This window comes from Helicoverpa armigera, chromosome 12, assembly GCF_030705265.1.
Source record: "Helicoverpa armigera isolate CAAS_96S chromosome 12, ASM3070526v1, whole genome shotgun sequence".
Taxonomy (NCBI): domain Eukaryota; kingdom Metazoa; phylum Arthropoda; class Insecta; order Lepidoptera; family Noctuidae; genus Helicoverpa; species Helicoverpa armigera.
This window is the reverse complement of record NC_087131.1, coordinates 7,263,157-7,277,420: the sequence shown is the minus strand read 5'-3', so window position 1 is coordinate 7,277,420 and position 14,264 is coordinate 7,263,157. Positions and strand designations below refer to the sequence as shown.

The 14,264-nt window shown below is 35.4% G+C and overlaps 3 protein-coding genes across 4 annotated transcripts; 2 read left to right on the top strand and 1 right to left on the bottom strand.

Annotated features, from left to right (window-relative positions):
• The first annotated feature begins 14 nt into the window (after nucleotides 1–14).
• On the top strand, nucleotides 15–1,330 carry LOC110375125 (ribulose-phosphate 3-epimerase). The gene is made up of 4 exons (XM_021333122.2): nucleotides 15–386; nucleotides 521–628; nucleotides 771–992; nucleotides 1,108–1,330. Exons 1-4 carry the CDS (start codon nucleotides 150–152, stop codon nucleotides 1,216–1,218), a joined length of 678 nt encoding a protein of 225 aa, XP_021188797.1. The 5' UTR covers nucleotides 15–149; the 3' UTR covers nucleotides 1,219–1,330.
• On the bottom strand, nucleotides 1,326–2,837 carry LOC110375118 (putative methyltransferase C9orf114). Its single transcript, XM_021333109.3, has 3 exons — nucleotides 2,181–2,837; nucleotides 1,814–2,086; nucleotides 1,326–1,741 (listed from the first exon to the last, which is right to left on the bottom strand). The coding sequence occupies exons 1-3, from the start codon at nucleotides 2,729–2,731 to the stop codon at nucleotides 1,348–1,350; spliced, it is 1,218 nt and encodes a 405-aa protein (XP_021188784.3). The 5' UTR covers nucleotides 2,732–2,837; the 3' UTR covers nucleotides 1,326–1,347.
• Nucleotides 2,838–2,862: 25 nt separating this feature from the next.
• LOC110375108 (bifunctional purine biosynthesis protein ATIC) lies at nucleotides 2,863–14,111 on the top strand. 2 transcript variants are annotated; one of them, XM_021333086.3, is made up of 11 exons: nucleotides 2,863–3,010; nucleotides 7,856–7,980; nucleotides 8,310–8,526; nucleotides 8,618–8,893; nucleotides 9,088–9,200; nucleotides 9,464–9,687; nucleotides 10,011–10,259; nucleotides 10,491–10,712; nucleotides 12,064–12,241; nucleotides 13,006–13,169; nucleotides 13,447–14,111. In XM_021333086.3, exons 2-11 carry the CDS (start codon nucleotides 7,959–7,961, stop codon nucleotides 13,564–13,566), a joined length of 1,785 nt encoding a protein of 594 aa, XP_021188761.2. In that variant the 5' UTR covers nucleotides 2,863–3,010; nucleotides 7,856–7,958; the 3' UTR covers nucleotides 13,567–14,111. The 2 variants fall into 2 exon arrangements, with proteins under 2 accessions (XP_021188761.2, XP_021188771.2); XM_021333096.3 differs by lacking the exon at nucleotides 2,863–3,010 and adding an exon at nucleotides 5,194–5,770.
• Nucleotides 14,112–14,264: the final 153 nt, after the last annotated feature.

The following is a 14,264-nucleotide window of genomic DNA, read 5'->3' as shown; positions in this document are numbered from 1 at the left end:
TATTGGCCAATATGAATGGCGCCGGCGCGCAAAAGATAACCTAAATGTCAAGTGTCACCTCTAAAGAAACTTTATCAAATTGTATTACGGCATAGAAATAGTTAGTTTCATCTTTAAAGATTTCAGTGTTTACAAAGAAATAAGAAAAGATGAGTCGAAATTTAAAAGCACTGATCGGTCCTTCGATCTTGAACTCTGATTTGTCAAGACTCTACGAGGAATCTCAAAAATTGCTGGATAATGGTGCTGATTATTTACATTTAGATGTTATGGATGGCCACTTCGTCCCTAATTTGACTTTGGGCCACCCGGTAGTAAAATGCTTACGCAACAAAATTAAAGATGTATTTTTTGAGACCCACATGATGGTTTCAAAACCAGAACAGGTTAGTTTCAAAACAATAAAAATACTTTTTTTTGTTGGATTTATTTTAAAACTAGACTAAAACTTACTAAAATCTCAGGTTTACAATTGAAAATTAATTGTTCTAGCTATGTTCACACATATTTTATGTTTCAGTGGATTGTGCCAATGGCAGACGCTGGAGTTAATCAATATACATTCCATATTGAACCAGTTGATAATGTTGTAGAAGTATGTCGAAAAATAAGGGAAAATGGGATGAAGGTATATGTTTTAAGTCTACTACTGGTTGGATGCCATTTATCAAATAAAATTTAACTGTTATGCTACAGTACTATGGCAACTACACTCATTGGATTACCAGGAAAGTATTCAGGATAGTCGATAATAAGTTTTTAATTTCTAGGTTGGGCTTGCAATAAAACCAGGTACACCAGTTTCAGAAGTTGAAAAATACATATCCATATCTGATATGGTGCTTATAATGACAGTTGAACCAGGCTTTGGTGGTCAAAAGTTTATGGAGGACCAAATGACCAAAGTGAAATACCTGAGAGAACACTATCCACTACTGGATATTGAAGTGGATGGTGGGGTAGGACCAGCTACCATAAGTTGCTGTGCCAATGTAAGTGTAACAAGCTTTATTTTTTTTCCTATAAACTACACCTTTTGGGATTAGTGTTTCTTATTATCATAAATACGTAATGTGTTAAATAGTGCATTAAATATTTTAATTACAGGCAGGGGCTAACATGATTGTATCGGGAACAGCTGTTATAGGAGCAGCTGATCAGGCAGCAACCATCAGATCACTGAGAGACACTGTTCAACAAGCTATTGAGAAAAGATAATTCATGTTCCTAGCATTTGACTTGAAAGTCACACATTCTTCCATTATATTTAAGGGTTTAAAAGACATATTTTTCTACTGAGGTTATTTTGAAATAAAACTATTAAATCATTTGACGTGTTTATTATAATTAGTCAAATCTGCTTAAATCTAAATTATTATCAGTGCCTGAATCTGATAATTCCACTTTTGAGGTGGGGAATGATGAACTTACAGCGATACCAGTACCTGTAAAGGCCATTGGCTCATTTGTAGCTTTCAATTTGTTTCTAAGACCTGCCAGAGTAATGAGAACTGCTTCTTCAGTTCTGATAGTTCTAGAACCTTGAGTAGGTAACACATTGATGTAATGATTGAACAGTAAATTGGCTTCTTCAGCCTTCAGTTGCTCATCACTTTCTAATGCTGCTTCAATACCATGTAACCCTCCAAAAACAATAAGTGCATGATTATATTTAACATCTCTGTCTGGTAGTTCATCAATAGGAGAACCTTTGTCAGAAGTGCCTATGGTTAAATCATACCTGCAAAAATAATTTTATTAGTTACCTACACATAAAATATTACAACAAATAGAATAATTAAAAAGTACATACCCATCCTTATAAGGACTCTGTGTAAACACTTGACTCAAGTTGTTTGCAATTCTGACAGTATATCCCCAATAAACCCCAGTTTCAGCTCTTGGAGTAGTGAGGCTGACAATCTTGCCCTTAAGCTTCTTACCCCCCTCCTGAGTAGGAAGCATTTTTACTGTTACTCTGATACCTGGGTTCAAAAGCTTGTCAGTGGAAATGTCTTGAAGAAGTCCGACATTGACTTGAGAACCCCTTCCTGGCTTCGTCTTTTTATTCATTGTAATTCCTTCCCTAGAAAAAAAGCAATATTGTCAGTAAATAGATAATTATGAACTTAGTAAACTCTTAAATAAAAATGTACAATTATTTTTAAAATTAGCTATACCTGAACTGAAAATCATTAGACATTCTCAAGTGATGTGGTGCGTCCAAGGGATTGAGGAGTCCAGCAAATTCTAAATCTTTGTGTAAAGGAAAGAAATGTTTCCTCAAGTACTGAGGACACTCCAAATATTGTAAAATACGAGCCAATTGCACACAAGATTTACGTGCAACGACGACACCATCACCATCTTCTAATTTGGACTTCTTAGTGTTTATCTTGTCGCCGATATCGTCGTAAACGATCACTTCGTCTACACAGAATACACAGGCCGCTCTGGCTATCTGACCCGCTAAATAAGTCCGCAGTTCCGCTGACTGGGCATTTTCCAATATAGAACCCGGTACAGCTATACTAACAGTCGAAATCTCGGCATTCTTCTTCTCCCGAGCAACCTCTGCCTGCACCTTAGCTTCATTTTCGCGTTCCAAAGCGACTCTCTTTTCACGCTTTACAATTTTTTCCTCATTTCTCTGACGTTTCAAAGCTTTCCTTTCTTGATTTATTTCACGCCAACTCTTGCCCGAAGGTTTGGTTGCTGCTGGTTCTGCCATAACTTTTATTTTATAATAAATAATTTATTTTTCCATGCTATAATCACAACATAACCTAAAAAATTTGTGCTCTCATGCGCCTCGGCTCTAGAAATGTCAGTGCCAATTTTAATGTCACTGTCATTAATGGATGGAAGTGGAAGTCAATGGAAGTATACACAGATAATTTTAGTATTTTCATTTTTCCTATTTTTAAAACAAATCCCATTGATTGAACTTTGTAAAGTTTATAATTGTAATGCAGTGAGTGCTTTCTGATATCTTATTTCTAAGCAAGAGGTAAGTTGACTTCCATATTATAAAGGTCTGTTTAATCAAGTTAAGTAATTTGAATTTACTATTATCAGCTCAACTTTATTAACCGTCAAATCCGTAGCGGACCCCAATCGGGGTCTGAACATCAATGTCACCGTAAGCTCGGTTTAGACCCCAATTGGGGTCTGCGAATCAGTCATACACTTTCCTAATTATTTACGCTCATATTTATTTTCTTTCCAATCAAACCACATTTGTGAGAATTAAGGAAAATAACTAAATAAATTTAAATTATTTTTACGCATTCAAACCTTTCATATTTGGCATCCCGTTAGAAATATACCTTTTTAAAATCCAATCGTAATTACCGGGAATTCTGATCGAACTCGCCATGTTTGTTTACATTAGTTGTTTTTTTAAATTTGAAGACGCATAGACAAGATGGCGACGGAGATAGAAGTTTTGCATCGAATGATCCGATTCGTTAAAATAAAGAATCGATTTAATAATTTTATATTATAATATTACTAAATTGCACTTTTGTATAGGTACTTACCATAATCTGAAAATAAATTAGGAAAAGTAAAATGACTTAATTTATTTTGAAAAAAATGCTAGAAAATCAGTGGTAGAAAATACGTTGTAGCCGGAATAAAAAAAATCTTCGGTTTTTAGGGTTTCTGAAGACGGCAAATGAAGACTTATTTATTTCTTCGGGTGTTTTATGTGCAGGATTCCTGTAGACCTGCCAAACTTAATGGCGATTCGTTACTTCCAACTTTTTAACTGAGCGGCAAAGCTATTTGACGAGAGCCGTAGTTAGGTGTAGTTATCGCAAAATTTTATGACGATTTCATTGTTTGAAAGGGCAAATAGTTCGCTGTTCATCGAAAGCTGGTCCAAGATGGAAAGATGGCCGCCGCCGACTTATTTTTACCGACTTCCCAAAAGCGGAGGTTCTCAATTCGACCGTTTTTTGTATGTTTGTTACGCGATTACTCAGCCATTTATTTATCGATTTTAATGATTCTTTTTTTGTTTGATAGCGTATACTTCCGAGGTGGTCCCGTTATCATCAGGTCAGGATCTGATGATGGAACCTTGAGAAATCGAGGGCGACTTTCGAAAGTTGCAGAAATACATAGGTTGAAATCTTATCACTCAGGTGTTTGCCTGGTAGCACTATTCAACAGTGAAGGTTTTGAGCTGAACTGATGATGGAGACCAGTGAAGTTCGAGGGAACTCGACAACTGAATATTTAAACTTTCTCGTGTTTGTGCTTAGGTATATTATTCGTATTTACGAGGCCTCTGCAACAGTGAAGGAGATGGAGACGAGAGAAGTTCGGTTGTCGAGATCCCTCGACCTTCTCTGGTCTCCATCATCAGGTCAGCTTCAAACCTTTACTGTTTCATAGTGTTAGCAGACATACATCTGAGTGTCAAGTTATAACCTTATCTATGCTTACAATTTTCGAGAGTTGCCCTCGATTTCTCAAGGTTTCCATCATCAGATCCTGGACCTAATAACAAATATGGGGAATATACCCTTTCGACCAAAAACAAACATCCAAATTGAGAACCACCTCCTTTTTGGGATTCGGTTAAAAATATTTGGTGACTTTAAAATCAATCAATTATTATTATTGTTTCTCATCATCAAATAAGTACATTACTTTGGTAGTTACAAATTGCATTATATTTCAGAACACCAGGCTTACCCTCATCATCATCATCATCATCATCAGCCTATCGCAGTCCACTGCTGGACATAGGCCTCTCCAAGTGCACGCCACTGAGATCGATTGAAGTAGGCTAAATACCTCTTTGAGCAGGCTTACCCTCCGCCGAAACAAAAATCTTAGAATTGTTCAGAAATAATATAAGAATAAATTAAAATTCCGTAATAGGTAATAAAAATTCAATTAAAGTTAAAAATTATTACGAATGACGCAACACCAAAATAAATAATGCATATAAAAATTTAATGCTAAAAACTTTCATAAAACTTAAATATATTTTTTCTTAACAACAAAAACAAATTGAACCTATAATTTAAAATTAATAAATAAAATTGAAATAAGTTGCTATTAAAAAAAATATATAAAATTGGTATTCGATTATTTATAATAAATATCCGATTTAGGTATCGAATGCACACCGATGATTGAAAAAAAAACTCTATTCCAAACTCTACTTGTCTGTGACTTTGATCTTGTAAATATTGTTCATTTTTATTGTGTATTTTATGTGCTGATTTTTTAGTTATTGAACATAAATAAGTGCACGAAATGTATTGCAATGGATTGAAAATGTTATAAATATGACGTTTGTGTTGTGTTTGAGAAAGTGATGCGATTATTTATTGGTAAGTTTTCACCAAATTTGAAATGCCTAACTTTTCGATAGACTTAAAAACACCGTAATTATTATATTTTTCTGAATTAACTGACCCCATTTGACCTTTGCACGTTGTTGTCAAATAAGTGAGCTCTAAAGTTATAGGTAAAATACTTCTAATCAGGCATTACGGACTTAGAATTCATGTGTTGAAAGTTAGTACAAATTTTTGACTTCCATGTCGCGATTCAAAATATCCCGCCGAATCAACGGTATAGTCATATGTCAAAATCTTGTCGAGCAGAGGGGTTAAACAAAACATGTGATAACTTCCATCAATCATAACCTCTTTCATATATTGTCAAGACCTCAATGGAATTTATTTAAACGTTTGAATTATGAATAATAACTATGATATTCTTGAATATTTTGTGAACTGAGTAGGTAGGTTACGAATGGTACTTACTGTAGCAATATCAACTAAGAAAGACCAGCAATATTATTATCTTAAAGAAAATGCCGATACTACCAATTACGATAGCTGTATTACCTAGAGAATCTAGGGCTTGCTCGGCTCACTGTTCTAAATTAATTTGCAGGCTGCAACACGGCCAAAAGTACAGACTAGATGCATTTTCGAATTTATTATACCTACCAACAAATCAAGTAAAAAAATCCCAGTTTATTTGGCCAGTGGTAAAATTATCAACACATTTAAAAATAGCGCATAACGACGACTTAAATAAATATTATGCTATAAGTCAAGAACTAATTAATTATGCATAAGTAATTCAAGGTAAACTTGCTATCCTCAGACCTTATCCAAGAAAAGAACAATAGCAATTAATTTAAAATTTATAAACAAACTCAATACATAATTCCAATACATTAATTAGGTAAGCAAGACAAGTTATTACTATTTTACATAGGCATGAGATTTTACCAGCTCTTGTTTTCTTAACTTGTCAACAGTTCACAATTATTATTTTTTATCCCAACTTTTAAAACAAGTGCTAGTTATGTCTTGTTCAAGCAAAATCATTAATTGAAAATAATATGAATTGCTTTTAGACATGTTGATTTAAATGTGATACAGGTGGGTATTACATTTACATAAGCAGTAGGCTAGTTTCCTAAAAAATAATAATTAGTCCGTCTTGTAGATTGTCCAAAATTAAGCGATACGTATTTTTTCTTTTTTAAATTGGAACAGAACTTATTAAGATATAGCGTGTTAAAGTTGAGTGTGACGTCACAAGTTGCTACAATTTTCAGGACACTGTGACGTAAAAGGCCCCCACTCCTAATTTTTGAAGCGTATTATCTTTGTCATTTTATGTTTAATTAAAAAAAGAAAAAATACGTATCCAATATTTTTTGATTATCTAAAAAGCGGACTAAATATTATTTCATTATTTCGACCCTGGAAACTACCCTGTTGTTATGTGCTTGTTTTTATCTAACTTTCTTCGTTCTGTGGTGAAGGGGGCTTTATATTGTAAATTTAACCTTCAAAAAGTGCTGATTTAAACCTACTTGAATAAATTACTCTTTATCTTTCCTAATTACTCTTGAAATTATTGAATTTTGCAAAGGTTTTTGTGTACAAATCATGAACACTTATTTAATATCAATCCATAGATATGGAATAGTAGATAGGAATCAACTGACTGTAGGCAAACATTAAATTCTACAGGCTCCTAGAGTGTCCATGTATTGGATTCATACCACCAATAGCCCTCTGTCAAACAGTAGTGGGATCCTAAATCTAAGTATAAATCTGTTTATGCAATTATTGGACAAAAACACAATTTATCATGTTTTTGTTGATCACTTTCAAGTAGATCACTTACATACGTAAGCACATAATGACATGGAAACATCGAAAGTTGATGTTTGTTAATTTTCAGTAATGTTGTCATTGCAGAGCAATAACTCTAGTTATTTACATCACAATATATAATCAAGAACATTAGGGCTGACTCTTCTATGTAACCATGTACATGCTTAATAAAAATTATTTGGGTAGGTAGGCATGTATGAAGTAGATATTATGTGATTTAAAAACTGTATAACTAAAGTAATATATTTGTGTATAAACAGGGGATTAAAGTAATTAATGTCAAAAATATTGTCATTATATCAGATTTTTCTTACAAAACCCTTTTTTTAATAAGGGCACTCTGCACTCATATTCTAGTTACCCCAATTTTATGAGATGGGTAAATAGTAAATAAATATTATATTAGGTACAACCAGTTAATGAAAGTGTAGTTTAAGACAAGATGTTTACAAACACGTCATTTTAGCATAAGTATTTTTTTTGGCATTGAACTGCAGAGTTTTCGTTGTAATTTGCAAGATAGTTTTTGTCCCTTAAATGTAAATTTCATCTTTTCCTCATTAGCTAAAGCAGCCTATAGGATAGTGACGTAAAATATAAATACTTCAGTCTCCATACTTTTTTATCCATACATAAAATATATGACAACCCTAGTGCTCTGGTAAACAAGATTGTGTTGTTATCAGGAACCCCTGCATAAGGTCAAGTGTTCGGAGCTAATATAAGCTCCCCAAGAACAATTATCACATATCGTCATTACAATAAAGTAATTCATAAGACACACACAACATGGCAGCCAATGGAAAATTAGGTAAGTGACACTCCCATAACTGTTATAAAAATATTAATATTAGCCTCTTGTAAATTAAATAATAAATATGAATTAATTAATACCTAACACCAAAATTAGGAGGTTCTGAAATATTTTTATTTACTAATTCGGTACTGAAAAGAAATATGAACCACTCGAACATTCTTAGTATTAGTATTATACATTTAGTCCAATCTTATACTTACGGCACAATGACATAAGTGTCGTATCGCGAGACCACAATTGATTGATCTAATGTGACCTTATTTAGAGTTGTTTTTTATTTCGTAATACTCACGTCATTGATACTTATTATTGTTCTTCCACAGCTCTTCTTAGCGTGTCTGACAAGACCGGCTTGCTGCCTTTAGCCAAATGCTTATCAGAAATTGGTCTGGGGCTCGTGGCTAGTGGGGGTACAGCCACAGCCATCCGCAATGCGGGCCTCGCTGTCACCGAAGTATCTGACATCACTAAGGCCCCTGAAATGCTCGGAGGGCGGGTAAAGACCTTGCACCCAGCTGTACATGCTGGTATTCTGTCAAGGTGAGTTCTAGGAAAGAAAAAGGTTTATTCTTGACAATGACTGTTTGACGAATTCAATTACACTAATGCCACCTCCATATCTGCTTTTCAGAGTGACCCCCTCAGACCAGGACGACATGAAGCGTCAGAACTTCGACATGATCAGCGTAGTGGTGTGCAACTTATACCCGTTCGTTCAAACAGTATCGAAGCCTGGCGTCACCATTGCTGACGCTGTTGAGAACATCGATATCGGTGGCGTGACCCTACTCCGCGCGGCCGCCAAGAACCACGACAGAGTGACCATCATCTGTGACCCCAACGATTATGATACAGTTATTCAGGAACTCAAGCAAAACAAGGACCATCAAACTTCTCTTGATACCAGGTATGTGCCAGTCAATAACTCTGTTAAAATACTTCGAAAGATATGAGTAGTTTTTCGAAATACTAAAATCTCGATGTCATTGACAGGTCTTTCATATTAAGTTATGGAAAATTAAAGGTAATTAACATTGTGTGTATAAAAACGATTTGAAGGATGATCTTCATTTATTTCTACAAATAACTTCTCATTTGCAGGAAGCGATTGGCGCTTAAAGCATTCACACACACATCGGAGTATGATCTCGCTATAACCGACTATTTCCGTAAACAGTATTCTGCTGGACAGTCCCAGCTCACCCTGAGATATGGTAAGAAGTTTTACATTCACCTACGAGTTGGTATATTCATAAGACAGTGAAGTCTGGGATCATCAGTTCATAACATGCAATTAGGCCATCAAGCTACCTAATTTGCCGTGAACTTCGAGTGACCTCACTTTTTCCCTTACAAAAAATTACATCAAACATAGCCAAAATATGTCGTTTTTTTTCGTTTGTGCCACTCTAACCCTTGATAGTAAGTTATAAAATGGACAAAAAAACTGAGACTAAACAACAATTTCTCTATTCAGGTATGAATCCTCATCAGAAGCCAGCGCAAGTTTTCACGACCCGCGATCGTCTTCCTCTAACTACCCTGAACGGTTCGCCCGGCTTCATCAACTTGTGTGATGCATTGAACGCATGGCAGTTGGTCAAAGAGCTTAAGGAAGCTCTAGGCCTACCCGCCGCGACGAGCTTCAAACACGTGTCTCCTGCTGGGGCAGCTGTCGGCTTGCCTTTGAGCCAGGAAGAGGTATGATTGTGCATTGATTGTCATAATAATAGCTTTTTTTTTGTAAAAAAATATATATGACAAAATATCTCTGAATTCATAACCAGCATAATCCGCGCTTGGCATGTATGAAAATCACGTTAGTTATTTATTATCGTGAGATGACTGGTGTCTAACTAAAATAAATAATTCTATTTCATAAGATAAGATTCACTATGAGTATTACTGTTTATTATAAAACAATATAACAGATAAGGAAAAAGTTAAGAGCTTCGCGTTTTGTCTCTATGTTTCATATTATTCTCTTATTTAGATGTAAATTTTACATATATTTTTTTCCTCAGGCATCTGTCTGCATGGTAGCAGATTTACTACCGAACCTGACTCCATTAGCTTGTGCATACGCGCGGGCCCGCGGCGCCGACCGCATGAGTTCGTTCGGTGATTTCGTGGCTATATCTGACGAATGCGACGCCATCACAGCTCGCATCATCTCTCGGGAAGTCTCTGATGGTATTGTGGCACCCGGATACTCGGCTGAAGCCTTGGAAATACTTAAGAAGAAGAAGGGTGGAAGCTATTGCGTTTTGCAGGTAATTTATAAGTTATGGTCATATTTTTTTAGCAGATTCGTTTACATAAAAAATATAAACATCCAAATTAACAAGCTTCCTCTTTCTGGGAAGTCGAATTTTGCAAAATATAAGTTTTCATATACTTCTCTTTCATTCATTTATTTGACATGAGATCCCATCACATTACAAACATTAACTATAAAAAAAAAAAAAACATTATCTTAAATTGATCCTTAAACTTCATTTTAGATGGACCCCAACTACGAGCCCGACCTAATCGAGCAAAAGACAATATTTGGGCTCACCCTAGAACAGAGACGCAATGACGCTAAGATCACTCCGGAACTGTTCAAGAATGTCGTGACGAACAAGAATGCGCTTCCAGAGAACGCCGTGAGAGATCTGATTGTGGCTACCATTGCTTTGAAATATACGCAAAGTAACTCCGTGTGTTATGCTCGAGATGGACAGGTAAGACTTGTTATATTATATCTACTTACTATGTGAGCTTTTTAAATTCCTTAAGATATTATAATTTATTTGTAACGCGTAATCAATAAAATTATTGAGAGTTGGTGACCTTTAACAATCGAATCGTCAGATGCGCTGATAACAAAGAATGCTGAAGTGATGTAATGAACACGAATATACTATACGATGCGGCGCTAATGTCTATGCCATTGCTTAGTAATTACAGGCGATTTAAAAAAGTCAAAATGTAGTTCATTTTTCCACCGGGCTTGAACTGTGGCGTAGACTCTCTAGATACTTTTCCATGACTTAGCTACACACTGTTCAAATTTAAAAACAGGAAAATCCTAGTAACTAATTATTTTTGTTGTTTATTTTTTTTGCTGTGTAAATCCCTCTTATCACTGCACTTTCATATCTTATCCATTGCTCCTATAAGCAGTAGTACAAATACCGATATACACATAGTATCAGGCATTTATTATTACTCGGCATTAGCTCGTCTATAAATAATTTTATATTAGAGGAGCTACTGGCTAACTAACAGTTGCGCATCACAATTGATCAAAGGCAGAAAAATGCTTGACATGGTTGTCCAACTCTTAGTAGATATATACAGAGTAAGGATAAGAAACCAGCAAGTCTGTCAACCAGTCTTATCATGTAAAACAGAGTTAAGCAGGTCAATATGATCGTAATAGCAGTTTTAACCATATCGTGCATTCTGCTACTAATAAAAGACCAATCGTATTCGATTGACATTTGATTGGTGTGCGATTGGTCTGCTATTTTGATGATTTTGGTCTATACGGTAGTTTGCTGTACAATCATTATGCAATCGTAAATCATTTGCAGACAAAATGATTCATTATTGAATGACAGAAAAGGATAAAAACGTTTATTTCAAAGAAAAAATAGCGGAATGCCACATACGCTTCAATCGTAATCGAGTCGGGATTGGATCTCAGTCGAATCGAGTCGAACGTCAATCGAAGGTCGCTTAAGTAAAATTAGGAGAATCGGGCCCCTGATGCTCGCAACTCAACAACTGGTATTCAACCAGATAGATAGATCAGATAGATAGATAGTCATTTTACAGTACACTGTTTGGAATATCACTTATAGTGTAATAGTTATTATAATGAGAAGAGTGTCTATGGACATTCTTGGTGATTCTTCTCCATAAGGCATACTTGGAACCGTGCACCTAACTATTGAAGTTTCGTAAGAACCTATAATAAGTATTTATGAAACAAAAACCTTTGACTTTAAAACTTTGTGTATGTCGTGTGACTGTAAGTTGGATCTTAGGGAAAGGCTAGGCAGATGTTTAAAATCTCATTTTTTACAGGTGGTAGGCATTGGCGCTGGCCAACAGTCCCGCATCCATTGCACGCGTCTGGCGGGCGGTAAGGCTGCTTTGTGGTGGATGAGGCGCCACCCGAGAGTTCTCGCCATGCGCTTCAAGCAAGGCGTCAACCGCGCCGTGCAATCCAATGCTATTGACAACTACGTTAATGGAACCATCGGTTCGTATATACACATATTGATGTTTAATATCACGAAAATAAAAACAGTTTGATTTATTAGAGTAGGTTTTGGCGAATGGAGATGAATTCAAATCTCGTGAACGACATAGTAACTTCACAGGCTATTCACGAATGTATGACACTACTAGTAAACAAGTAATAACGCTCGCTATATGGTTCATCCAAATCTCTTCAGCTACATAAAAGCGTCTTAAATATATTTCAGAATTTATAAAATATTATAAATCTGAATCTAATAAGATTCAGTTTCGTTAATAACAAATGATTAATCAACCGAATTTATATTGTTAGTTAGGTTAGCTTTCACAGATAAAAGTCGTGGTGGCCTAGTGGGTAAAAGGACCAACCTCTCAAGTATGAGGGCGCGGGTTCGATCCCAGGTCAGGCAAGTACCAATGCAACTTTTCTAAGTTTGTATGTACTTTCTAAGTATATCTTAGACACCATTGACTGTGTTTCGGATGGCACGTTAAACTGTAGGTCCCGGCTGTCATTGAACATCCTTGGCAGTCGTTACGGGTAGTCAGAAGCCAGTAAGTCTGACACCAGTCTAACCAAGGGGTATCGGGTTGCCCGGGCAACTGGGTTGAGGAGGTCAGATAGGCAATCGCTTCTTGTAAAGCACTGGTACTCAGCTGAATCCGGTTAGACTGGAAGCCGACCCCAACATGATTGGGAAAAGGCTCGGAGGATGAGTTAGGTTAGCTTTATAGTAGCAAGTAATCAACCTTTTTTCTCCCTAGGCTCAGATCTACCGTTCGACCAATGGAACTCTCTATTCGACGGCGAGGCGCCTGCCTTGCTGACTGAGAAGGAACGCGAAGAATGGATCAAGAAGATGGACCGCGTAGCTCTCGCTTCGGACGCATTCTTCCCATTCCGTGATAACATCGATAGGGCCGTGCAGGTCAGTATTACTAGAAGATATAATAGCGATAAATAGTCTATCTGACCATTAATATTTCCCAAATAGGAACTGAATAGAATATAAATGCTTCATCTTTATCAGTTTAAAGTATTGATAACATATGGATCCAACGGGCATATGTTCAATAAGATTATGGTTGTATAACGTATGATTGTGATGCTTGGTTATCCAGAATATCAAGTGTTTCTGCTATCCGGAATATATGTAAACTAGACGCATATTACTAGAAAATTAAAGTATTTGTATGTTTTTGTAGTGCGGCGTTGAATACATTGGCAGCCCAGCAGGATCCAACAACGACAAAGAAGTGATTGAAGCATGCAATGAACACAAGATTGTACTTGCCCATACCAACCTCAGGCTCTTCCACCATTAACAACATAATTAAAGATAATTAATATTCGAATAAGGAGGAGCAATCTCCAAATATATTCTTTAAAAAAATATATGTACTGTCAACATCATGTTCAAGAGATGCTACCGTTTTTGTTAACACATGTATTCAAGGCATTTTTTTATTAAATGAATGTAAAATATCCTATATACAAATTGTTTTTATATACAAAATTTTTGATTTGTTGAAGATTTGGCCTAAAATGTTTTTTACTTAGAATATTTTAAGATGTTGGTATGTAATTGTTTTTGTTTTTTACAAATTAGTGATAAGTTCATTACATTATTCTTATTTAAATGCCTAAAATATATACCAGGCATATATTTAACAATAATATTGTTAATTCCAAGTAAAGTGTGATTCAATCATTCCAGTATGTAATAAGCAATTAATTTCATTCAAATTGTCAATACAATTTGGTAATGTGTACACTTACATTTATATAGTTTTCCTAATGGTTTTATTGCCAATCAAATGTATTTTCTCGATAAGTGTTTTTAAATAATAAAATATTATAAAAATTACAAGGACTTTCAATATTGAACAGTAAAATATTAACGGATGTATGATGAAGGACGCACTAATCTAATTAATAACCGTTGTATGAAACTCCCCAGTAACCATAAAAGTATCTTTGGTAGGCCTTGTTTGATACCCACGTGATTTGTTAGTTTTTATGA

Coding starts and splice junctions, on each gene's coding strand:
- LOC110375108 (XM_021333086.3), top strand. CDS start 7,959: ATGGCAGCCAATGGAAAATTAG. Junction 12,242..13,005: donor CTACGTTAATGGAACCATCG/GTTCGTATATAC, acceptor TTTTCTCCCTAG/GCTCAGATCTACCGTTCGAC. Junction 13,170..13,446: donor ACATCGATAGGGCCGTGCAG/GTCAGTATTACT, acceptor ATGTTTTTGTAG/TGCGGCGTTGAATACATTGG.
- LOC110375118 (XM_021333109.3), bottom strand. CDS start 2,731: ATGGCAGAACCAGCAGCAACCAAACCTTCGGGCAAGAGTTGGCGTGAA. Junction 2,087..2,180: donor TCTAATGATTTTCAGTTCAG/GTATAGCTAATT, acceptor CTTTTTTTCTAG/GGAAGGAATTACAATGAATA. Junction 1,742..1,813: donor CAGAGTCCTTATAAGGATGG/GTATGTACTTTT, acceptor TTATTTTTGCAG/GTATGATTTAACCATAGGCA.
- LOC110375125 (XM_021333122.2), top strand. CDS start 150: ATGAGTCGAAATTTAAAAGCACTGATCGGTCCTTCGATCTTGAACTCT. Junction 387..520: donor TGGTTTCAAAACCAGAACAG/GTTAGTTTCAAA, acceptor TTTATGTTTCAG/TGGATTGTGCCAATGGCAGA. Junction 629..770: donor TAAGGGAAAATGGGATGAAG/GTATATGTTTTA, acceptor TTTAATTTCTAG/GTTGGGCTTGCAATAAAACC.